Source organism: Sphaerulina musiva, assembly GCF_000320565.1.
Source record: "Sphaerulina musiva SO2202 unplaced genomic scaffold SEPMUscaffold_1, whole genome shotgun sequence".
NCBI classification, from domain to species: domain Eukaryota; kingdom Fungi; phylum Ascomycota; class Dothideomycetes; order Mycosphaerellales; family Mycosphaerellaceae; genus Sphaerulina; species Sphaerulina musiva.
Window position 1 is genome coordinate 4,445,945 of NW_016017383.1, and position 20,645 is coordinate 4,466,589.

A 20,645-nucleotide genomic window follows, 5' to 3' on the forward strand; every position below is an offset into this window, starting at 1 on the left:
GATTATGTATCTGTGTGCAAGCGAAAGAAGGCGTGCGAGAAATCTGTACAAATGGAATCATGGTGGTATTTGGGAGGAACATATATCGTCAGAAGCCCAAGCGATCTGCCTGCGACCCGATAGGCGAAGCAGTTCGCCGGGTTAGCCGATCGTGCTTCAAAACAAGCACCTCTCTCTCTCTCTCTCGCTCTCTTACACACGGTCTCTCGCCGAGGACCGCAAATAGTTGCACCAGGTCAGCTAATTCCCTCGATGAAATCGTTTAGATCAGTCTCATGAACATCAAGCAAGTGTAAATTCTCACGCAGTCTTTGCCCATGCAGCGGTAAGGCCGATAAGAGAAGAAACAGTTCCTGCCAGACCGACAATGCCATCATCAAGATTGACCATGCCAATAGCACTGCTGGGCACAGTAATATCGCAAACGTCTGACAACAGCTGCAACTGAGTAGCTGCTTTCTCCCTGTCCATGGTGTTAGCCATCCAATCTCCCGACGTTCCTCTTGCACCACGAAATGCATACCTTTCTAGTGTCTTCTGCTCCACCTTCTTCTCCGCGTCCCCAACGCTCTGTTGCTGCTTCTTCGCAATCTGCTGCAAATTGTAAAGCGTGTATACACCAGCAGTGATGTTGCACGCCAAACCCACGAACCACGCGCGATACGCCTCCTTGGCTATCCGCGCTCCGGACTGCAACTTGTAGATGCCAGTTGTGTCAAAGTAACTGATGGCGTCAAGCAAAAGGTAGAAACCGTAGCCTAGTTGACGTCCGACAGCCAAGTATTTGAGCACTGGGTCCATGGATTTGGAGTCCGACGCCACGGCAGCAGCCTTGAAGTGCTCGACAAATTTGCCAATTCGGAAGGCTTTACGTGCGCTGCCAAAGCTCTTCTTGGTCTGATCGAAGATGTTGACCGTGGTTTGTGGGTGGTTTGTTCGGTAGAGGTACCATGCTAGGAATCGCGAGAAGTATTGAATGGTTCGAAGAGTCTTGTCACGGCCAACTGTATGGATGTTCAGTGCTGCTCTCTTTCCTGTTCACGGCCGGTGCTCGCCATCGCATGCTTACTGGTGGTGGCCACGAAGCGGTTGAAGTGAGCCACCGAAGGGTGGTAGATGAGGGCGTCGGCGACCATGGCTGTGGTGTGGTGTGGTATGGTGATGAAGAGGTCAAGTCGTGTGGTGAGATGTCGTACGGTGCGGTGCGGAGGTGCGGTGTGTTGTGGTCAATAGGTGGTGTGAGAAGCGCAGGCTACCTGTACAGGGACGGGAGTGTGGAAGTGTGCTGATATGAACATGGCGATCGCATGTGATTATTGAAGCTTTGATGCTTGCCGAGGCGACTGAGCCACGGCAATCATCGGAGCAAGTGAAGCCGAAAGCATCTGCCTTGCTGCCTTCCACGGTAGAGAGTCTTAGTCAACGCGCGCGGTATGTACTGTACCTAGTCTTCGGACTCCCGATCATCAACGAGAATCACATTTCACCACCATGGCGAAGAAAGGTGCGCACTCACCACCGCTCACTGCCTTGCTCCCCATGTGAATGACTGCTCACCTTCGTGTACAGCCAAGTCGCGCAATGTTGCTGTGCGCCTCATCTCCATGGCCATGACGGGCTACTACAAGACCTTCACCCGCCCGAGAACCCATCGCCCACTGTCTATGCTGAAATACGACCCTGTTGGTATGACTGTCACGTCCCCGCAACATGGTGGGCCTGAGCTAAGTGCTGTATAGTGAAGAAAAAAGTCCTGTTCCTCGAGGCGAAACGTGGAGGGAAATAGAGGTCACGATTGAGACGAAACGAAATGAATACCACATCAAAGCAAATGCTCCCGGACCTTCTGAACAGGCTATTGTGACCGGCGCACCCCTCCCACGCTGGAGATGAAAGGGCATATCAGTGAGGCTGACTGGGCTGGGAGGGAGATGGAGGGAAGTCGAGCATCAAGGCTGTGTGCCGCCAGTGCATGCAAAGAAGGCAGAAGACAAAGCTCAGGGTTCTCAAGGCCGAGGGTGAGGAGTGCGTATGAGTGCAGCAACAGCTGATACGGGATAACATATATATGAGCGCTGGGGTCGTGCTCTCAGCGAAGGTGTCTAAAGTGTCCATCTAGATGCATACAAGTATCGATGGGCCTCCGGCCAGTGCATCGTGCCACTCAGAACTGACCCACAAGGGTAGAAACCAGTCGAACTCTCACTTCTGGAGCTCGCGATTGAAGCGCTCGATCATTTGCTTACCTGCCTCACATTAGCCGTGCCTCTCATATCGCAGTCAACAGAGCCTACTCTTGGTCATCTTGTTGGTTCCTCGCGCTGGCCGAGCATTCGTATTTCCCAATGTACGCGTCTGAGAGGCGCCAGCGTCAGGCATGTGAGACTGAACGTCCCCGTCTCTGAGCAATCGACTCGTTCGCTGCGAGTTCGACAATGAGCGAAGTACACGACGGGGTTCAGCAGGCGCCTCCAAGACTTGGTTCTTTCTCCGAGAATTGTAGCCCTCAACGATCTGGCTTCCGGCCTTGCGCTTGGGCGGCGAGGCTCTCGCCACGACCTCATTTAAAGGTCCGCGGCTATGCGGAGCGCTGAAAGCCATACCTGGTCCAGCTGAGTTATTCGAGATGATCATTGGAGAACTATTCTGTCCTGCCGCACTGACAGGCTGACTGATGCCCGACACACTGGACTTGTTGGCGCGTGGCTCTGGTGTCATGTAGCGTGTCGACTGCGGAGCCAGAGTATTTGCACGATATCCCCCCTCTTGCGAACGCTGCGATCCACTACGCACAAGCTTCATGGAAGAGTTCGATGGTGGCACTCTCTTGAATGTGTACGTCTCCTGTAAAGCTTGTTGAGGCGCCAGACGACGTTCAGCCTCAGCGTTTGCGTGACCAGTATCTGGAGCATCCTCATGGATGGAGAAACTTTGACTCGTGTTGCACTGCTGCGAGAAGGATGATAGGTTGTAATTGGACCCAGGAGATTGCACAGTGTCTAATGTCGGTGGATTTTTCTGCCTCGTATAGTCGGGCCTCTCGCTACGCGGCGAGGATCTACCAAAGTGGCGAGAGTGTGTACAGTTGGCCTGTTGACTCTCCTCGACTATGGCTCCGAGATAGCTGATCTGCCGACTCTCCTCGACTATGGGTCCCAGAGCAGATCCGTGACTAGTGGTCTCCAGATCATCGAGTCGCCGAGGCTGTGCGTTTGCCAGCTCTTCTCTCAGTCGTTCGCATTCTGCGTAAGCTTCGGCTGCTTCGTTTGTCAGGCGAGTGGCCAGCTCTCTTTGCGAATTCTCACGCTGTTGGTAGCTTTGCTGCAACGTCTGCTGAGATTCACATGAATCCTTCACCTACAAACCGGTCGAGGTTAGCATGTCTTTGGTGTATGTTCTCGTCTGACATTGATCGTTGTGCCACGCTACACCTCAGCGCATACGCTGAGGGCAGTCATTCTGGCCATGTTCTTGACTTACCTGAGCCTGCATCTCAGCTTTCGTCTGGGCCAGATGAGCCTGAAGAGCATCAACGCGCTTCTGACACCTTTCTTGCTCCTTCTGCACTTCGTTTGCTGCGTCGGTCTTGCACTGATCCAGGCTCTGCTTGGCTGCTACGACCTCTTTTTCGCATGCGTTCAACTGAGCCTTCACAGACTTGAGATCCTGCACGAGCTGAGTTTTCTCTTGAGCGCCATCGTACAGCTGCTGCTCCCGGGCTGAGAACCGAGCATTCAACGATGCGTGCCTAGAGTAACCCTTAAATGTCAGACTTCTTGGAATATGTGTCCGAGTGCGATGCTCTAGCAGCAACAGAGAATGTTGCTCGACCGCACTTACTTCTCCTGGATGTCATTGTGCACCTCCGTAATACTATTCAGTTCATGCAGGCGAGCCTGCAAGCTTGTGACCTGCTCAGCCAAGCGGTCACGAGCAAGATTTGCTTGCTTGATGGCATTATCGCTCTCAGCCTTCTTCTCCTTCACGAAGTTTTTCGCAGATCTGGAGGCAGCGTCCACTGCTTTTGTGACTTTGACCACGACCTCTTCCTCGCTGAGAGCTACCTGCGTCTGCGCCGTATGGAGGGCCTCTCGAAGAGCCTCGAGCTCGATACGTAAACGAGCGTTTTCGTCAGCTAAGCTCTTTGCCTCTTTCGCGTGCGCAACAGAAGCAGCGTGTATCTCTTCTAAGGAGTCTGTCTTGGCTTGTAGCTCTGCTTTGACACTGGAAAGTTGCTGAATATCGTCCTGGTGTGTGCAGATCGGCGTTGGCCCTGCTGTGCTGACTTGAGCTTGCTCATGGAGACTTCTCAAGGTCGCCTGAGACTTGCTCAGATCAGCTGCGCGTTCAGATACAATAGTATTGCTCGCCTGGAGCTGCTGCTGAAGATGGGCAATGACCTCTTGATCAGCTGAGGTTTGTGCGATCAATTTCTCCTGCTGACAAAGATCTGTCTTCAGGCTCTTCAATGCATCATCGATATGCAACTTGAGGGACGTAGGAGATTCTGTCGGTAAGCGGTTATTACTCAAGTGAGAAGAGAGGCTACCAACGGGTTAGCATTAACGCAGAAGAGGGTCCAGTGTAGCAGATGCGAGGGAGAATGATGCTTACCTCTCTGAGAATGAGTCTATGGTCTCCTTGAGAGAAGAAACGTTCTCGACAGTGGCAGCTTGTTGTATGTTCAACCCTTGTGTAGCGGCAACCATCCTGTCCAATGGCTCTGTCAACGTATTGCTGCCTCCTTGCTCGACATCAGCATGGATCTCGTAGAGTTTGTCCAGGACAGCATCAGTACATGACTTGAGCTCGCGCGACACAACTCCGCTCAAGTCTGTTGCAGTGAGTAGCTGATTCTGGATCGACAGGCGAGCACTCTTCTCCTCGGCAAGCATGCAGGACTTCTCGTTCAATTCCTGCTCCAGCTGGCACACACGAAGCGTCCTCATCTGAAGAGCACTGTTGGCTTCCCGGGCTACAGAGAGCAGATCGGACTTTAGCTTTGTAGACTGCTCCACGAGTGCATGTTGCGCCGACTTCTGCTCTTCCAGCTCCGCGACAATCTGCTCACTGCTCTCACGGCGAGCATTGGTTTCTTCCTTCAGTCCGTCGATATCGGTGCCTAATCCAGTCAAGTAGATTTTAAACTTGCTCGCCTTGTGGTTCAGACCATTAATCTTCGCTTTGTGCTGCTCCACCAGCTCCGCAAGACCGTGCTTCTCATTTCGCAGAGATTGTACCTGGTCCTCAAGTTCTTGATTAGCACGGCATTGTTCCTGAAGCCGTGTATGCAAAGACTCCCGATCTGCGTTGTATTGAGCCAAAGTCTGTTTCTCTTTACGTCGAGCTCTGTCGATGGCTTGGGTGATTTCTCCAGGCCAGTCATCTGAGTTTATCTGCTTATCAGGTTCCAGCTGGTACTCAGGCTCATATGTGGCCGTGCAAGGAGGGTTGTAGACAGATTGGGTATGGTGGTCCCATGGTAATTGGGCATATTGTACTTGCTCCTGCATTGGCTGAGACATCGCCCGAAAATGCATTCCAGGTTGAAAAGCTGAATACGCTTGAGGTGTAGCTCCATGAGCGCCTACCAGGCTAGTCTCAAACCCGGGCTGAGCATCGTGCAAGCTGTGTTCAGGCTGATAGGTTGCTACTGAAGTAGCCGGCCGCTCTTCTTCGAGCTGAGTTTGGGGCACATCCAAGTTGACCTGCTGCAAACTCTGTGGACCAGCTTGCCCATCATCGGCCTCATATGCTTGGGCCTCCGGCACCGGCAGCACCTTGACCTTCTTCCTCTTTTTTCGCAGCTTCTTGACGACGATGGGAATATCGGGAACTGGGGCTGGTGTCGGCTCTCGAGTATCTGCTTCTTCAAATCAGCGACCACCAGGGTATCGAGACGACTGGTAAACTCAGCAACCTACCCGGATCGATTTGCAGAGAGTGTATAGAGTGCTCATTCGTGACCGACATGGGGTCAATGCGTCCGAGCGTGCCGTTGTCACTCTCCTCTATCTGTGAGGCTTCGAGCTGAGGTGCTAGGTTCTCGGGGAGGAGATGCTGGTCGTCATCAGCATGCTGGAAGTGGAAATCCTCGTGGGGGTAGGACGGATCGGTGCCCGACATCTTTGCTGCTGTCGAAGAAGCGGCTCTGGTGAGATGCCGGCACGGCTGTACCTAGAGAGGTGCGGGCAGGTGTCTGCAGACGTGAGGTTGAAGTCGAAGAGGTGAGCTGAGGCTCTTCCCACCGTCGAGGGAAGGTTCGACACATGTTGTAGTCGACATGGCAAGAGCTCTGGAGCACCGATTGGACCACATCTCATCCCATTCACGAAAAGTCGACTCGAAATTGCCTATACTGCTTGGAAGCATGCGTGCACACCACTGGTTCTCAGCGATCTACAGTTCAGGAACTGTTGACTTGCTCTTCGCACAGCTATCTGCACCACTGCGGGACCTAGAAGCGACCCCGGATGTTCTTGTGGGCTTTCATCGCGGAGTTGAACTTCAAGCATTAAGTGATATAGGTTCTTTCTGCTGTAGATCAGCTTCAAATGCACCCTATCTTACTCGCCTTAAGATCGCGTTCCTAATGGCACTCTGTCAAACCCTAGTTTCTGCAACGAAGACAGCGGAAGTGGGACATGCAGAATATGTAAAGGCGACAGAGGTAATGTACCCAAAGCGATCTTACGAGGCTACCATGCTCGTCAGAAGTTGAAAGCATAGTGATCTAATCTTGCAAGCGTGCAGACTTTCCGAAATGCTACGGCCATCTTCCACGGGCCAGCAAGATCAAGAGATGCTTGTGGTCGGATTGGGGGCAAAGTGTGATCCACCTCTTGGCAGCCAAGCCCGCCATTCAATGACCTTCCACCAATCATGCCTCACAGATCCTAGCCGCCCAACTCCCTGTCGCTTCAGCACGACTACTTCACGCGCTTTCACTGCATCGTGCATCTCATTGGTATTTGGCAACTGGAGGCTCTCGCACGGTTAGTCAAGAATGCGCGCTTCGAGAAGAGACAGTAGGTTGCACGATTCCCTTTTCCTTTTCATTTACTCTACTCCGCGACTGCTTCAATCCCCAGTCTTCTCCCCAGTAGTGGTGAGCGGCAAGATGAAGCTCGCCCATCTTCTGCCCTACTTGGCCTGTCTTTCTTTTGTTGCTGCTGGAGTGAACGAACGTCACGCAAACGAAGATTCGACATCGGTGCAGACTAGTGATACAGTCCCGGCGACAATATCTTCCACCACCACGGGTGATGTGGAATCCAGGGATGAGGATGGCACCAACGAGACTGGCTTCGCAGATTCGAACAGCGGGACGGATACAGAGGCAGGAGCTTCAGGCTCACAAGCAGGATCTTTCAGTCTTTCGAGAGGCGGACTGGTCGCAATCATCGTTGTGGTTGCTTTCGTAGCCATATTGGGAGGTAAGCATCATGCACAGGTATTCGAGACAAGATCTCGTTGCTGACCTGTGCACGTAGTCGCCTCGACTGTACTCTTCGTGCTAGCCAAGCGACGATCATGGAATATCAGGCAGTCTCTGAAGCGTGCATCCCGTCGGTTCACAGGACGTGCCACACGGGACGCTACGCGAGATAGACAGTCCAAGCGGGCAGGATTGCAAATGAGCAGGATACCTGCGCAACGAATCCATACAAAAAGAGGAATGGCCGTGCAGGTAGACGACGTCGAGAAAGGATCGATGAATATATCAAAGGGAACCTCGAAGGCTGTTCCACAGGAAGCCAGCAAGACGCAGTCGAAAAGCAAATGGTCGGAGAAATTGTGGAGCAACGATTGGCAGAAGTGATAAGGGTGTCCGAGGCAATACGTTTATTGTAATAGATAAGAACCGAGTCTTGAGCTTTGTTGACTTGGATCAATCCTCCATTATGTCTGCCGCTGCGACCTCGTCCTCGTCCTCGTCCTCGTCCTCGTCCTCGTCATCACTATCCAGATCTATAACTTGAGTCCCACCAGGAGGTTGTGTGGGCTCGCGCTGTGGGGTAGAGCCCGTAGCTTCCGGCTCTGGCTTGACTTGTTGTGCCTGTGCCCTCTGCGTATTATCCTCGTTCATTTCATCAATGTTCACACCATCATCGTCATCATCGTCAATGACGTGCCCCCTACGCTGTGCACCATTCTCCATGTCACTGTCACTGTCATCACCGCGCTCCTCTCGCAGGCGGTTGGCTCGCTGAATGCGCCGAACTTGGCGTATCAGCAGCTCATCGCGATGGAGATCACCTTTCTCAAGCAAGCAATTGCACCCAGAAACAGGGCACTGTGTGGCCTTAGGCCTCGTGGTCGACGCGTTAATAAGTTGTAGTATAGCATGGGACTCGAAATGGTGGCGGCATTTAGTCGAGGACAGAGGATCCTTGAACTCTTGCAGAGTCAAGGGACACTTGATGCTGATCTTTGTGCGTATAAGAGAAATATCATCATCCAGCTCGTCCGCATTGTTATTTCGCTGCGTGCCAGGCGGAGGCGCGCCAGCTTCTACGAACCATTCACTGGGGTCTGGTAACGGGTTATCTTCGTCGCCTCCGGTCTGAGCATCGTGTATGAGCTTTTTCCATTTCACGTATGCGTCAGTCTCTGCGTATCGTTCGTATTGCGATTGGGCTTGGTGTCTGTCCCGAGCGTTTCGGACATGCGTATCGAAGACATCCCTGGGTGCTCGCTGTGACGCTCCGGCTGGATCGGTCGGGTTCCACGGAATCTCCTCGTCTTCTTCCCCGCCGTCGTTTTCCTCTTCCTCTTCGTTGTTGTTCTCACGTCTCCGCGGGCGTTGTGTCTGTGTGTGTTGCGTGCTCGCCTGCGTACTTGCGTTGGCTTTGGCATCTGCCTCTGCTGCGACCACAGCATCCCGCATAGCTTTGGCGCTCACACTGCAATCAACGAGGGCACGCATCTCCTTCTCCATGCGCCCTGCCATGCCCTCGACTTTCTCACGCATCTCCTTGACCTGCTGCTCAAACGCGGTAAACTTCTCTGTTTGTGTGGCTTCGGTTTGCTTTCTCTGCCGCCTCTTTAACTGATCCTCATGCTCGTACAGCTTATCGTAGAGTGATGCGCCAGTAGTCGTCAGCTCGCTCTGTACCTGAACGATCACATCTTCTAGCTTGTGAACATCATGCTTTCGGAGCAGATTGGCAATGGAGCGCTGAGCTTCTGGATTGAGGGGAAACGTGGGCGGCTCGTACTCTGGTAACACTGCAGGACCGGCTGCTCGCGCCTGTGCCGACGAGCCAGGCGCAGCCGTTGAGTGACGAGCTCGTGCGGACATGGCGGTGATGGTGGTGGTGGTGGTGGTGGTATTCTCCTGTGAAGTTGGAGGTAGTAAGGCAATTGAAGAGTACCTGTAGGAGGTAGGAGACGCGTCAGAACGCGTCGCGGAGAATTGGGCTTACCTAAGTAGCTTTCCGATCTTCAGCCGAGAGAGGGGCACACAATTTTAATTTCTAAGGTAGGATCTTGAAGTGTCCATAGTAGCAGCAACAACAACGGTGACTGAACAGACTAGTCACAACTTACCCAGGACAAAGCAATTTGCATCAGCAAACCATCTGGCGCATTTGCCCCAAAAGGCACTTCTATAATTCACATTAGATGGATGCTGTTTGCATGCGCGCAGGAAAACGCCCTCTGATACTTTATTCAGATATATTCTCGCCACTCAAGTCATTTGCCGGTTCGATGCTCCATTCACGCCACTCTCACTTGGTAATGAAGTTGAGGTAGTCGGCGACAATGAGCGTAACCATCGCATGCGGCGCGATACGCACGTAGTAAGTCGAGAACCCGCGATAGAAGCGTAGAGGTCCCTCCTCCCGAATCACCTTCTGGAAGCAGTCGACGAAGCCCTTATACGGGAGCTTTCCATCAGGTCCCTTCGACTGCTTCTGTAGTCTCGTCTTAATGAAGTCGAACGGCAAGCTGAAGAACGATGCAAAGAAGCCAGCAACGGCAGAGGCAGCTAGCGTCTGGGTTCGTGGACCCATTGAGCTATCCTTGAACCGTGCCTTGGCTTCTGAGAAGAACGCGAGTCTGGAAGAATCAGCAAGATGATGCGAGTGTCTGGATTCTGGCAATCTTACTGTCCAAAGTTGAGAGCCATCGCTCGCACCACTGTCGGAGAAGCACCAGCCCACAACCGACTCACGCCCTCTTGCTTTGCGATGCGCACCAGAGCATCACCAACGCCTACAGAAGTCACGATTCCAACGTCAGCAAGAATCTCTGAAGATGCGAACCCTTCTCATTGGAGTTTTGACCTTGTCGCCTTGGCCACAGTCGAGCTCAGTGGGTAGTAGTCGTGAACTGGGTATCCTTTCGATTTGCCAACAACATACCTCTGTAATTTGCTCTTTCAGCCTTGGGTTTCAGTCCATCAGATTGCATACGGATGAGAGCCAGATCTGCCGGATTCCCAAGGAAAGCTGCAATACCACCAGCACCCAACCCCGCCACAGCACGTTCCTTGAATCCGATCGAATTGCCTTGCGCTTGTGCTCGTGCCGAGAGTGACTTCATAAATATGTCAAAGAATCCAAGACGAGCGGTTGTGTAGACAGCCTGTCGTAGGAGACCCGCCGACAGTCCGGTATAAAGGTCCATGACTTTTCCGGCGGCGATGATTTCTCTGGTGACGCTGAGTGGTGTTGGTTTCGGACCAGTCTTGACTCCCTCGCCTGCGAGTTGTAGTCGGACTTTGATCATATCGATGGGCTGGATGCATGTTGTGGCAGCCATGCCGGCTGCACCACCATTGACGAAAGGAAGCGCCGCGCGCATGATCGGCGAGTGCAGAAAGTCCTGCTTTGCTTTTTGTGGATTCTCTGAAGCTTTCGCCATTGCTGCTGGAGCGTCTTCCACGGCGCCTTTGGCTGCCGTCAAGGCACCATCGGCCCTTCGTCGCGCTGCTTCGATGACCGTCGCCATATAACTGTGTTGATGTGTGGTATGCTCCTGCTGTCAACTAGAGCGTCCCGGATGAAGAAGACTGATCGCAGCCAATTGGTGTTCGGAGTGTGGTCGAGGTCCCGAAGCTCTATATATCGTTGAGATCAGTCAAAGATCCACAGCTCCAGTGTCTCGCGAGCGACGATAATATATAAACGATGATATCTTTTTTAAGTTATTCATCGCGACCGAGACCATCGTCGGACATTCGATAATGCCGCAACGCATCACAAGCGACACCGGGCCGACGCATGACTATGTTTTGAATAATGTTCCGATTGTACCCGCGAGACTTACATTTGAGAGCCAGCGAAGCCAACTGCCTGACTGCAAAGCCGAGCAATAATACCTGCAAAGCAGGTCCCCAATAACACACTCGACCAGGTTTCTTGTTTCCCTTTCAATGCACCCAGCCACACCGCAACCGATTCCGTCTTCCGCAGCTGAGGAACTAACTGTATGAGCGGGACGGCGAGGTACAAGAGAACCACAGAGCCCAGAACAGGCAATATGTCACGCTGCAAGAGGAAAGGATAAGGTAGGTAGGTAGGTAGGTAGGTAGGTAGGTAGATTGGCAGTAAGCGTTCGTTCAGTCGCCCGGGTACAAGTAGTATGCAGACAGGACAGGACAGGACAGGACAAGCCGAGGGAGAATGATGAGGATGAGAGAGGAGGAGAAGCACGAGATGAGGAGCAAGGTATCAGACGAGCAAGCAAGCAAGCAAGCTAGGTAGGTAGCTACAACAACCTATAGAGAGCGAGAGCTCTTTCGCATCGCATGGCATGCGCATCACGCAGCAGCGAACCCTCCTCCTGCTCCTCCTTCTCCAACACCTCCTCATCCACCTAGCCCGCCAGCAAACAAGCCAGCAAATGGTAGAACAGCACACTAAATCAGGGACTAACAGAACACAATCATGTGATTATCGTCAGTAGTAATACTGTAGTGTACCTCCAAGTAGTTGGAAACACCGTAACACGGTAAATAGGAAAGAATAATCATTTGCCATTCGACCGCGTAGTGAATGTAACCATGTATCTTTTAGCGGGGGAGTTTGAATTCACAACCGACACGCTCAGTCAGACAGAGACAGACAGACAGACAGACAGAGAGGGTGAGCTACGAATAGAAAGAAGTACTGGTGACCAAGCAGCAGTGTAACTGTAACGTGACTTATTACCTGATACTCTCGACTCTCGATCTCTTGTTGGGAATCCCCAAGGGTTTCCCTTTCGTGTGTATGTGATGAGATGAGGTGTTGTTGTTGTTGTTTCCCGGTGTTGTTGGCCAACGTAAGCGTCTGATTAAGCCTACTACCTAACCCGTGATCATCACAGACACTGCACACAGAGAGAGGAAGAGACCCGAGCGCGGAATTGTTGTCCGTTGTCCACCCCAGAAGGGATGACTTGTCGTTTGACTTGGATACATGTACCATACTGGAATGGGACTAGCGGGAGAGAGTGAGGAGATGCCCATTTCCATCCCATCCACCTATCCGTAGAGCAAGTCCGCGCTGATCCGGAACGGTACATGTACCTGGTAACTGTTAACACGCGAACGCATTGGGACTAGGAGGTCCCTCCTTGCTCCTATTACTGTTCGGCTGTTGCCACGGGTGGTCTCGACCATGACGCCGCTAGAGGTTGAGGTACAGTAGTTCGAACGTGCTGCTAGTCTACCAGTCTACCTACTTCTATCCGAGCTCTCGGAGCTCGCATGGCATGCTGGGAGGTGGTGGGGCTGGTCTTGCCATCTTTCCGCACAACGAATTAACTCTGGGAACTGGGAACTCTCGTTGCCCCGCACACGCCCGCCATGGGTCCCACAAACGACGCTAGAACTACCTCCTACTAGTGAATGACAATGTCCTATATCGGGACGGAATTCTAGACGCAGCAACGCTTCATCTACATTTCATTCACCTGTTGGCGCTATTACATAGTGCCTATCGCCACTGGCTGTTGTTGGTATACTGTCGTAGCTTCGCGTCGTCGCAATTGCCAGCTGACCTGCTCGTATATCTCACGATGTCTGCAATTCTTGACACGGCCATTGCCTGACCTTGCCATAACACTCCTGCTCTTCTAACCATACATCTCTTGCACAGGATGCTGGTGCTCTAGCTTCTCCTCCCTCTACCAAGCACACGCTCAGTGCTTTCAAACGCCCGATCCAGCTTGGCAAGTGCTTCCGCCTTCTGCTTGTCAGTTACCATTCGATCACCCAGAGGTAGGCTACTCAAGGCACTACTCATCAGCTCAGCCGCCCTCTCAGCAGTGAGCTTGGTATTACTCAAACGTGGTTTCTGTACACCCGCACTGGACATGCCTGAGTTGCTAGAAGACGCAGCTGGAGGGCCATGAGCAGCAGGATGACTCGTGGCCTCTTTGCGCCGCAGTCCAACTTGTCCTTTGTTGTCCATAAAAGACTCCTGTGCAACCCGTCAGTGAATGCGCATTGTCGTGGATCAAGCAGTGCGACTCACATAGCCTGATGTGTCGAGGATCTCGCTGGGTATCTCGCTAGGTATCTCGCTGGGCGCCTCTGTCTTATTCGGGAGAGTGACCTGGCCGCCTTCGACAGGCTTGGGCGCCTGAGATGCAGCCATTTGCTTGATGACCCTCGAATTTTCTTCGCAGCCTTCCACGGCAAATCTGAGACACATGATAGCATGTTCTCTGATGTACGGATTGTGCTCATCAGCTCTACAACAGCCCACCAAAGCTTCCAGCCCACCATACCGGCGAACTTGGTCTTGCACTGTTCTGTTCTTCCATATTAGCGACGAAAGTACTAGAACCGTAAGCTTCTTGAGGTTGCGCCACTCGAAGTCGCTAGGCTCATCCTGGTCATGCTGCAATTCTTGCGCCATGGAGGGCAGATTGTCTTCGGGATAAGCCATTGGTGTCTCAGGCTCGAAGGCTGGACCGGCACCATTTATAGGAGGATGTAGAGGTAAGGGTGGCAATGTCGTATCCTGAGAAGCTACGTCGAATGGCCTCTCGACTGCGACTGGCGCCTGGGTGGGAGGGTGTGCGAGGGTAGGTGCTGGTGCGGGAGAGCCCGGTGGAGCGTAATGTCCTTGTGCCGACTGAGATGCCATCCTTGAACTGTGATGCATGGTGCCTGCATCGACGGACATGGCTCTTTGAGGAGGGTGGCTCGAAACACGTCGAGGAACCTGTGGAACGACGGACCCCATCTTGGGTATGCCACCTTCGAGCTCTCTCAGCAGCGTCACGAGCTCACTCGCCATCTCCCACTCGCCAAGGATGCCCTTCCATACGCCTTCCTCGGTGAGCACAGCAAAGAACTCGAGATATTGATAGACACCCTCGTACATGCGTTCCATGTCCCATAAGTTGAGTGGAAAGTCTTCTGGACTAGCTCGCCCCGCATGTATCTGTCCCTGCAAAAATATGAGGGCACACGTTTGTGGGATAATGTGTTGGCGGAATTCGGTGAATATGAAATTCAGAATGTGTAGGTCGACTCTGGATGGCATGTTGGGTGGCGCCGATCCGTTGTTCCTGGCGTGGGATGGCACCACAGCGTGTGTGAGCGTGTGCCCGGTCGCCTGATTTGTCTTATTCTGTGCATTGGTGGCCACCGCATGTTTGGCTGCGTCGCCCCGTGCGCGGAAGATGCATGTCAACAGCTTCATGATCACTGCCTGAGCCGGACTGATAATATCTTTCGACCGCGAACGGTCTCGAAAGGCGTGATATGCATAAGGCATCAAGCCATTCTTCAAGATGGCTTCCATGATCTTCACCATGAACTTGAAATATAATTCCTCTTCGCGAAGGTCCCATGCTGCAACAAAGATGAGGAGCTCCCGTAAAAGGTTACGACCGTTGCTCTGCGACAGCAGAAGGTGCGTGCGAACAGTGTGCATGTTCATCAGCGCATTTCGCTCGTCATTGCTCAAAGCTGGAGGAAGGCTAGTGGGTGGAACAATACCGCTCATGATGAGCATTGGAAGCACTTCGATCTCCGAAGGGCCCAGAATGAGGGGAACATCAGTAAGAAGACCTCGACCGTCTTCCGTCGATCCAGGATAATCTTCTTCCTCTTCTTCCTCCGCCTCTTCTTGGCTTTCTTCCTCCTCTCCATTCTCATCACATTCCTCGTCTACACTTCCATCAAACGCATCCTCTGCAGGGCCATTATCTCTAGAATGCTCCTCTGCCACATGAGAGCCGACAGCGCTTGGAGAGCGCGACGCTCGCTGCAAGTCGAGTTGCGCATCTGTCGCTTGGCGCAGCGGGTTTGTAGCGAGATCCGTAGAAGATACAGGATCAATTGGCCCACTCTGTGGGGACATAGGAGATATGAGATCAGGATTCGGACCAGCGTCATAACCTTCCAATCTCTTCATCAACTCTGACTTGCCCGATTCTAATATCTTCGTGCCAGCTTCTGCAGTGAACAGCATACGCATGTCGTCGGCGACCACGGGTCGAGACTGCAGGCTCTCGTTATCGAAGGTTAGATGACCATCCTGACCATAGATAGGCGGCTCTAATGGTGCAATGTCAGCATTCTCCGACTTGTACTTTTCCGCCAACTGCTCCTCCAGCATTGCGATCTTACGTTCGACCTGCCTCGTCTGTTCTGCGACAGGCACATCACTTCGAAGAACAGGTTGAGTTTCTGTCACCGCAATCATTTTTGCCTCGTAAACAGCCAGGTCCTGTCGGTACTTTGCCATGGCATCGTCAAAGAGACCTTGCCAGTACTCGTGATCATCGTCATTGAGCTCAGCCCATCTTCGCGGAAATTCCAGATGCGCCTCGCCATAATTTGGACCGCGCTTGCGTTCCAGTTGGTAGTCTTCAATCTGTATGTCCTTCAATCGTTTGACGAACAATGCATAGCCATTGCCGTCGAAACGCTCCTTCCTCTCCAGCTTCTCTCTGCCTTCTAGGGCTTCCTTTGGCAAAGGATAGTCGGAGAATGGAGTATTGTCCCATAGTGGTTCAGCACCCTCAGTGGACACCTCCTCCACTCCGTTCGTGCCATATGCAATAAGAAAGTCTTCGCTGCTCAGCGGGTGAGGAGGTTTGGAAGTTGGGTTGGAAGGCACGTCTGTCAAGCTGGCCGAAGAGGTTTCGGGTACGTCCTCCGGGGCCAGTACGGACTCCGTGGTATTGTCGAACAGAGAAACCCACAGCATAAGCTTCCGTCTCTCATTTTGTGCCACCAAATTGTTCAAGAACTGTAGGCTCGTTATCAGAAGCTTCTTGTATCCATTGACAATCCATTGCCACTTCTCCTCGTCGCCCGTGTCAGCGTCGCCGTCGTAACCTCTTGCCGTGACTCTCACGCAGCAATTGACCAGTCTGAACACCTCAGCATCGATGCTGAACGAGGCTGCGAGGTCCTGGGCTCGGTCGCCCACCGTCAGCACGTTCCGACTGATGGAGACCAGATCGTTCAATCGTTCGAGATCCTTCCACAGACCGGGGTGGTGCGAGGCAATGAGCGCGCCGCTTGTGCTCTCGTAGTCGACGCTGCTGGGGTCCCAGATGGTGAAGCTCCGCCTCTCCAGACTGGGAATGGCGGCCTTGAGCAGCGTGCAGAAGTCCTCCCAGAATTTGGCGTCGAGGCCGATGGCTTCGCGGACAGCAGGATCCTTAGCGCTGCGCCGGAGTATCTCCTTGCACACCTTCTTGTCGAGCATTTCCAGCGTGACATCCTTCATGTAGCCCGCCGACTTGAAGTGGATGGTGTAGGGCGGCAGCACCAGGCGTAGGAAGACGCTGTGTGCCTTCATGATGGATGTCGCATCTCGTTGGCCCATGGTGACCACCGTGAAGTTTTTATGTCGGATCGCTAGTGTCTCTCCGTAGAAGCTTCCTGCGAGGAGTCGCCAGCATCGCTACTGCTTTTGCTGCTGCTGCTGCTTCTGATGCTGCTGCTGCTACTGTTGCGGCTGTCACTGCCGTCACTATGAGGACCAAATCGGGCAGTCAATCATAGAAACTAAAAGGCTTTGCACTAACCACCGGGCTAGTGGGTGTACCCATACCCATGTCGAAAATTATGCATGGCGAAAGCATAACAGCTACAGGTAAATTCGGCCAAATACCGTACCTGACTACCTACTAACTGGTAGGTACAAGTGATTTTGCTGCAGAGAGCGAGACTTTTATGAGGACGACACCATACATCAGCCGCTCGGATTCTTTGGTGCCTTATGCTCAAGCATTTGTGTTTGCACAATTGGAATATTCGATATCATCGTGGCAAGTAATCATATCATCCCATAAATTTGTGATTCTAATGGGCACTGGCACACTGTAGACACACTCTTCGAACCCCCAGTACCGCACACATATCGCAAACTTGCCGTAGACATGTCTGACATCGCGATTCTTGTCCCACGATACTATCATCCAGGTCCATAGCATCCTCAACTTGTATCCTCCTATCGCAATCCTCGCATCGCGCATGGCTTGGTTCAGTCTGGACGTTGCCCTCGTCCATCAACATGGGAACAGTCGCCTTAGGTAGCTTCCAAAAAGAGTGTAAAGTGCTTCTTTGCGGATGAGTCGAAGGGACTGGCGTCACGGCTTGAGATAGCACAGGCTCGGCATGAGGATGTTGCCTTTGTGCTGCAAACAATCGATTGATGGTGTTTTCTGCTCATCGGCACATGTCAGCGAGAGTGCTCATGTTCATGACTGCACTCGATCAGAAGGACATACCTCGAACCTGTGCCTCCTCGGGTCTATTGTCGCGATGTCTTTTGCGCGTACGGCTGTTGAGATGCGCGGGCGAGTCGTCATATGTTGGCCAGGACCATGTTGGCTTGTGGAGTAGCACGTCTACTGGCTTGGAGGCGTGATAGAAGAAGGATAGAGGAGGACATGATTGTGGTGTCGCGTCGCTCGCGTCGCTCGCGTCTGATGCTGGCGAGGAGAAGGCTGGCGACGATCTTTTGCGTTTTAGTGCCATGTCGCTGACGTTGCACTGTATGTTTGGGTGAAATATCGTGCAATTATGGAGAGGATGATGTTTGCGATGGTATCAAGAGCGTAGGAGGTAGGTTGAATATAGATTGGTGTTCTACAAAGGGAAGACGCGAAAGTCGACGCGTGAGCTTCGCTCTTCATGAGATCATCCGTGCCTCTTGGCTGCTCCTCACCAGCAATACCACGACCCCGCTACACTTCGGGATCATATCTTTCAATACAGGCATCATGTCCAACAACCAAACCGTCCGACACGCCAGTCATGCCGGGTCATGGTATTCAAGCTCCAAGTCTCAACTTGACGGACAATTGGAAGGCTGGCTGTCAGCTGTTAAACCGCCAGTCTCCTGTATCGGCCCTCAGTCCGCAGGCCAAACCTATTCCGAACTGCCCGTTCCAGGCGCACGCGTGATCATTGCGCCGTATGTATAGACACTTGAGAAAAGGTTGGTACCGGTCTAGAGCAAGACTGCTGAACTCGTGCGCAGACATGCTGGTTATTCGTACTCGGGGCCAGCAGCAGCGTGGGCTTATCAGGCTTGGGATGTCTCCAAAGCGTGCGTCTTTCCTCGCCTCAAGTCATCGGTTCTCCTTCAAAACTACAAATCGTATGGGTCATGGGCACTGATTTAAGTAGCAAGAGGATCTTTCTCCTTGGCCCATCACACCACTACCATCTCACAAAGGCCGCACTCTCGCGGTGCACCCACTATGCAACACCACTCGGCAATCTCGTCGTTGATAAGGACACGACAGCGAAGCTACACGCTAGCGGACAGTTCCAATGGATGAGCCAATCCGTGGACGAAGACGAGCACAGCCTGGAAATGCACCTGCCTTACATCTACAAAATGCTCTCCAAGTAAGGCATTTCCAGACAGCCTGTCCGTCTTATACTTCCAGAACCAGCTGACCCCAAAGCCAGGACATTTGGCGATGATCCCACAGAGTTTCCTCCTCTTGTGCCCATCATGGTTGGCAATACTTCGCAGTCAACAGAGCGCTCCCTGGGTCGCATACTGGCAGAACATCTCGCAGATCCAACCAACGCCTTTGTAATATCTTCCGACTTTGCTCATTGGGGCTCTCGGTTCCGTTATACGTATTACAAGCCGTCGACAGGCTCAGCTGTTGATCTCAAGTCCTCGGGACCAGTTCCCACAAGTCCTGCAATTCATGAATCAATCAAGGCTGTCGATTTTGAATGCATGGAAGCGTGCGAGAGTGGTAGTCACGAGCGGTGGTTGCACGCCCTCGAGGATACGGGTAATACTGTCTGTGGCAGACATCCGATTGGAGTGATCATGGCCGCGGTAGAGGAGGTGAGAAAATCGGGCGGTAAAGAGGGCATCGGCGCGTTCAAGTTCGTGCAATACGATCGTAGCAGTCTGGTCATCAGGGTCAGCGATAGTAGTGTCAGCTACGCCAGCGCTTTTGCTGTGATCTGAGACGATGGCAGCAATTTGGGCTATGCTCAACATGATGAACGACTCCACGTAGAAGGAATGACCATAGTGACGAGTACTCATTGAAACCACAACAGTATATGTCAATTTTATTACACGTGCTCTTCATTGCCAGGCTGAACATGGATAAGCACAACTCTAGTCCTTGAACTTGCGGTTCTTGTTCTCGCCAAACAGCGTGGCTCTCACAGCAGGCAGACCGTCAGTCTCTAATAGATGCAATCGCTCCTCGAAGGTGTTGTTGATATCAATCTTGCCGGTACTGTTGAGGATGATGACACCTCCCGCACTGTTCACATATTAGTTTCACAAGGACCAACCAAGATAGAGGAAGGGAATGTCAAAACTCACGAGTTTTCAGGCACACGTTCCTTATCATCCACACTGATCTCAACGTCATTCTTCATACTCTTCTTAAACTCTTCCTTGGCCTTCTCCGCCGCCTTCTTCACCACATCATCATCCTTCTTCCTACACCTCAACGTGACCTTCTTCTCGTTCACCAGCGCATAGAGCCCCTCCAAAATCAAATCCTTGAGCACCTTTTCATATTTCCCCTTATCCTTGGTCGCATTCTCTCCCAATTTCTTATGAGCATCCTCAAACAACTGATCCAGCAGCTCCTGTCTGGCACTCAAGATGCGGAGACGCGTCTTGTTCGCAAGAGTGGACTTGGTGATTTGCTGGCTCATGCCTGCTTGTGTGAATTTCTTTTGGTACTCGCTGTCGATGCGCGAGGTTTCGGAGCGCACAAGTTTGGACTTTTCGATGCTGAACTCTTCATCGGCTTTGAGGTGGATTTCTCGGGCTTTCTCGAGCGCTTCCTGCCGGATGAACGCTGTCATCTTGCGCAGCTCGTTGCTGACTTGGTCGTCGGACATTGCGTGTATCTGCGACATGATGACTGTGTGGGAGGAAGCAATTGAGGGTGTGTAGCTCGCTCGGTAGATGCGCGGTGAATTGTTGTCGCGGATTCGGCGGGCAGAGCAGACGAGTCGGGCGTTGTAGGTGTCGCAGTAGGTAGTAGTGTCGTTGTGGTGGTGATGGTCTCGAATGGCGGAGCTAGCTGTGTCCAAGCGCAAGTTGAGGCTCTGCGAGCTTCCCTTCTTGCCTCGCGTCACAAGATGCAGGTCTACGCCTCACCTTGACCGCTAGCTGGAGGTCATCCGACAGGTTATACGACAGGTCCCTCCTTCGTGTGCTCGGTCGTCGCTC

General features: G+C 52.6%; 10 protein-coding genes across 10 annotated transcripts; 3 read left to right on the top strand and 7 right to left on the bottom strand.

Moving 5' to 3' along the window:
• Window positions 1–51: 51 nt before the first annotated feature.
• Window positions 52–1,209, bottom strand: SEPMUDRAFT_146741 (peroxin-11). The gene is made up of 3 exons (XM_016903834.1): window positions 1,070–1,209; window positions 524–1,004; window positions 52–463 (listed from the first exon to the last, which is right to left on the bottom strand). The coding sequence occupies exons 1-3, from the start codon at window positions 1,134–1,136 to the stop codon at window positions 301–303; spliced, it is 711 nt and encodes a 236-aa protein (XP_016765921.1). The 5' UTR covers window positions 1,137–1,209; the 3' UTR covers window positions 52–300.
• Window positions 1,210–1,480: 271 nt separating this feature from the next.
• SEPMUDRAFT_123126 (uncharacterized protein) lies at window positions 1,481–6,629 on the bottom strand. Its single transcript, XM_016901828.1, has 6 exons — window positions 5,925–6,629; window positions 4,615–5,866; window positions 3,481–4,545; window positions 1,740–3,357; window positions 1,570–1,686; window positions 1,481–1,504 (listed from the first exon to the last, which is right to left on the bottom strand). The coding sequence occupies exons 1-3, from the start codon at window positions 6,124–6,126 to the stop codon at window positions 3,837–3,839; spliced, it is 2,163 nt and encodes a 720-aa protein (XP_016765922.1). The 5' UTR covers window positions 6,127–6,629; the 3' UTR covers window positions 1,481–1,504; window positions 1,570–1,686; window positions 1,740–3,357; window positions 3,481–3,836.
• Window positions 1,492–1,786, top strand: SEPMUDRAFT_138456 (ribosomal protein L33-containing protein; the record flags this gene model as incomplete). The annotated part of the gene is made up of 3 exons (XM_016902880.1): window positions 1,492–1,504; window positions 1,570–1,686; window positions 1,740–1,786. The coding sequence occupies 3 exons, from the start codon at window positions 1,492–1,494 to the stop codon at window positions 1,784–1,786; spliced, it is 177 nt and encodes a 58-aa protein (XP_016765923.1).
• Window positions 6,630–7,077: 448 nt separating the features above from the next.
• On the top strand, window positions 7,078–7,914 carry SEPMUDRAFT_146746 (uncharacterized protein). The gene is made up of 2 exons (XM_016903835.1): window positions 7,078–7,436; window positions 7,494–7,914. The coding sequence occupies exons 1-2, from the start codon at window positions 7,121–7,123 to the stop codon at window positions 7,820–7,822; spliced, it is 645 nt and encodes a 214-aa protein (XP_016765924.1). The 5' UTR covers window positions 7,078–7,120; the 3' UTR covers window positions 7,823–7,914.
• A 13-nt stretch (window positions 7,915–7,927) lies between these two features.
• Window positions 7,928–9,226, bottom strand: SEPMUDRAFT_22326 (uncharacterized protein; the record flags this gene model as incomplete). The annotated part of the gene is made up of 1 exon (XM_016908352.1): window positions 7,928–9,226. A coding segment is annotated over one exon (1,299 nt), but the record flags the coding sequence as incomplete, so codon positions are not given.
• Window positions 9,227–9,554: 328 nt separating this feature from the next.
• SEPMUDRAFT_146747 (mitochondrial dicarboxylate transporter) lies at window positions 9,555–11,573 on the bottom strand. Its single transcript, XM_016903836.1, has 4 exons — window positions 11,278–11,573; window positions 10,371–11,068; window positions 10,116–10,221; window positions 9,555–10,065 (listed from the first exon to the last, which is right to left on the bottom strand). The coding sequence occupies exons 2-4, from the start codon at window positions 10,957–10,959 to the stop codon at window positions 9,735–9,737; spliced, it is 1,026 nt and encodes a 341-aa protein (XP_016765926.1). The 5' UTR covers window positions 10,960–11,068; window positions 11,278–11,573; the 3' UTR covers window positions 9,555–9,734.
• Window positions 11,574–12,753: 1,180 nt separating this feature from the next.
• On the bottom strand, window positions 12,754–16,922 carry SEPMUDRAFT_146748 (uncharacterized protein). Its single transcript, XM_016903837.1, has 2 exons — window positions 13,470–16,922; window positions 12,754–13,415 (listed from the first exon to the last, which is right to left on the bottom strand). The coding sequence occupies exons 1-2, from the start codon at window positions 16,788–16,790 to the stop codon at window positions 13,104–13,106; spliced, it is 3,633 nt and encodes a 1,210-aa protein (XP_016765927.1). The 5' UTR covers window positions 16,791–16,922; the 3' UTR covers window positions 12,754–13,103.
• A 310-nt stretch (window positions 16,923–17,232) lies between these two features.
• On the bottom strand, window positions 17,233–18,010 carry SEPMUDRAFT_78452 (uncharacterized protein). The gene is made up of 2 exons (XM_016910197.1): window positions 17,698–18,010; window positions 17,233–17,631 (listed from the first exon to the last, which is right to left on the bottom strand). Exons 1-2 carry the CDS (start codon window positions 17,945–17,947, stop codon window positions 17,270–17,272), a joined length of 612 nt encoding a protein of 203 aa, XP_016765928.1. The 5' UTR covers window positions 17,948–18,010; the 3' UTR covers window positions 17,233–17,269.
• Window positions 18,011–18,189: 179 nt separating this feature from the next.
• On the top strand, window positions 18,190–20,454 carry SEPMUDRAFT_153661 (UPF0103-domain-containing protein; the record flags this gene model as incomplete). Its single annotated transcript, XM_016907518.1, has 5 exons — window positions 18,190–18,386; window positions 18,453–18,521; window positions 18,602–18,826; window positions 18,890–19,719; window positions 19,782–20,454. 4 exons carry the CDS (start codon window positions 18,193–18,195, stop codon window positions 19,410–19,412), a joined length of 1,011 nt encoding a protein of 336 aa, XP_016765929.1. The 3' UTR covers window positions 19,413–19,719; window positions 19,782–20,454.
• On the bottom strand, window positions 19,569–20,329 carry SEPMUDRAFT_32068 (ATPase, V1/A1 complex, subunit E; the record flags this gene model as incomplete). The annotated part of the gene is made up of 2 exons (XM_016908481.1): window positions 19,569–19,719; window positions 19,782–20,329. 2 exons carry the CDS (start codon window positions 20,327–20,329, stop codon window positions 19,569–19,571), a joined length of 699 nt encoding a protein of 232 aa, XP_016765930.1.
• Window positions 20,455–20,645: the final 191 nt, after the last annotated feature.

Bases quoted from the DNA above. Each gene is read 5' to 3' on its own strand.
- SEPMUDRAFT_146741 (XM_016903834.1), bottom strand. From the start codon at position 1,136: ATGGTCGCCGACGCCCTCATCTACCACCCTTCGGTGGCTCACTTCAAC. The intron at 1,005-1,069 runs GTAAGCATGCGA...ACATCCATACAG, and splicing joins CCGCTTCGTGGCCACCACCA to TTGGCCGTGACAAGACTCTT. The intron at 464-523 runs GTATGCATTTCG...CACCATGGACAG, and splicing joins GAGCAGAAGACACTAGAAAG to GGAGAAAGCAGCTACTCAGT.
- SEPMUDRAFT_123126 (XM_016901828.1), bottom strand. From the start codon at position 6,126: ATGTCGGGCACCGATCCGTCCTACCCCCACGAGGATTTCCACTTCCAG. The intron at 5,867-5,924 runs GTAGGTTGCTGA...GATTTGAAGAAG, and splicing joins CTCTCTGCAAATCGATCCGG to CAGATACTCGAGAGCCGACA. The intron at 4,546-4,614 runs GTAAGCATCATT...ACCCGTTGGTAG, and splicing joins ATAGACTCATTCTCAGAGAG to CCTCTCTTCTCACTTGAGTA.
- SEPMUDRAFT_146746 (XM_016903835.1), top strand. From the start codon at position 7,121: ATGAAGCTCGCCCATCTTCTGCCCTACTTGGCCTGTCTTTCTTTTGTT. The intron at 7,437-7,493 runs GTAAGCATCATG...CTGTGCACGTAG, and splicing joins TTTCGTAGCCATATTGGGAG to TCGCCTCGACTGTACTCTTC.
- SEPMUDRAFT_146747 (XM_016903836.1), bottom strand. From the start codon at position 10,959: ATGGCGACGGTCATCGAAGCAGCGCGACGAAGGGCCGATGGTGCCTTG. The intron at 10,222-10,370 runs GTATGTTGTTGG...TGACTTCTGTAG, and splicing joins TGAAAGAGCAAATTACAGAG to GCGTTGGTGATGCTCTGGTG. The intron at 10,066-10,115 runs GTAAGATTGCCA...TGATTCTTCCAG, and splicing joins ATGGCTCTCAACTTTGGACA to ACTCGCGTTCTTCTCAGAAG.
- SEPMUDRAFT_146748 (XM_016903837.1), bottom strand. From the start codon at position 16,790: ATGGGCCAACGAGATGCGACATCCATCATGAAGGCACACAGCGTCTTC. The intron at 13,416-13,469 runs GTGAGTCGCACT...CGGGTTGCACAG, and splicing joins TCCTCGACACATCAGGCTAT to GAGTCTTTTATGGACAACAA.
- SEPMUDRAFT_78452 (XM_016910197.1), bottom strand. From the start codon at position 17,947: ATGGCACTAAAACGCAAAAGATCGTCGCCAGCCTTCTCCTCGCCAGCA. The intron at 17,632-17,697 runs GTATGTCCTTCT...GCCGATGAGCAG, and splicing joins CGAGGAGGCACAGGTTCGAG to AAAACACCATCAATCGATTG.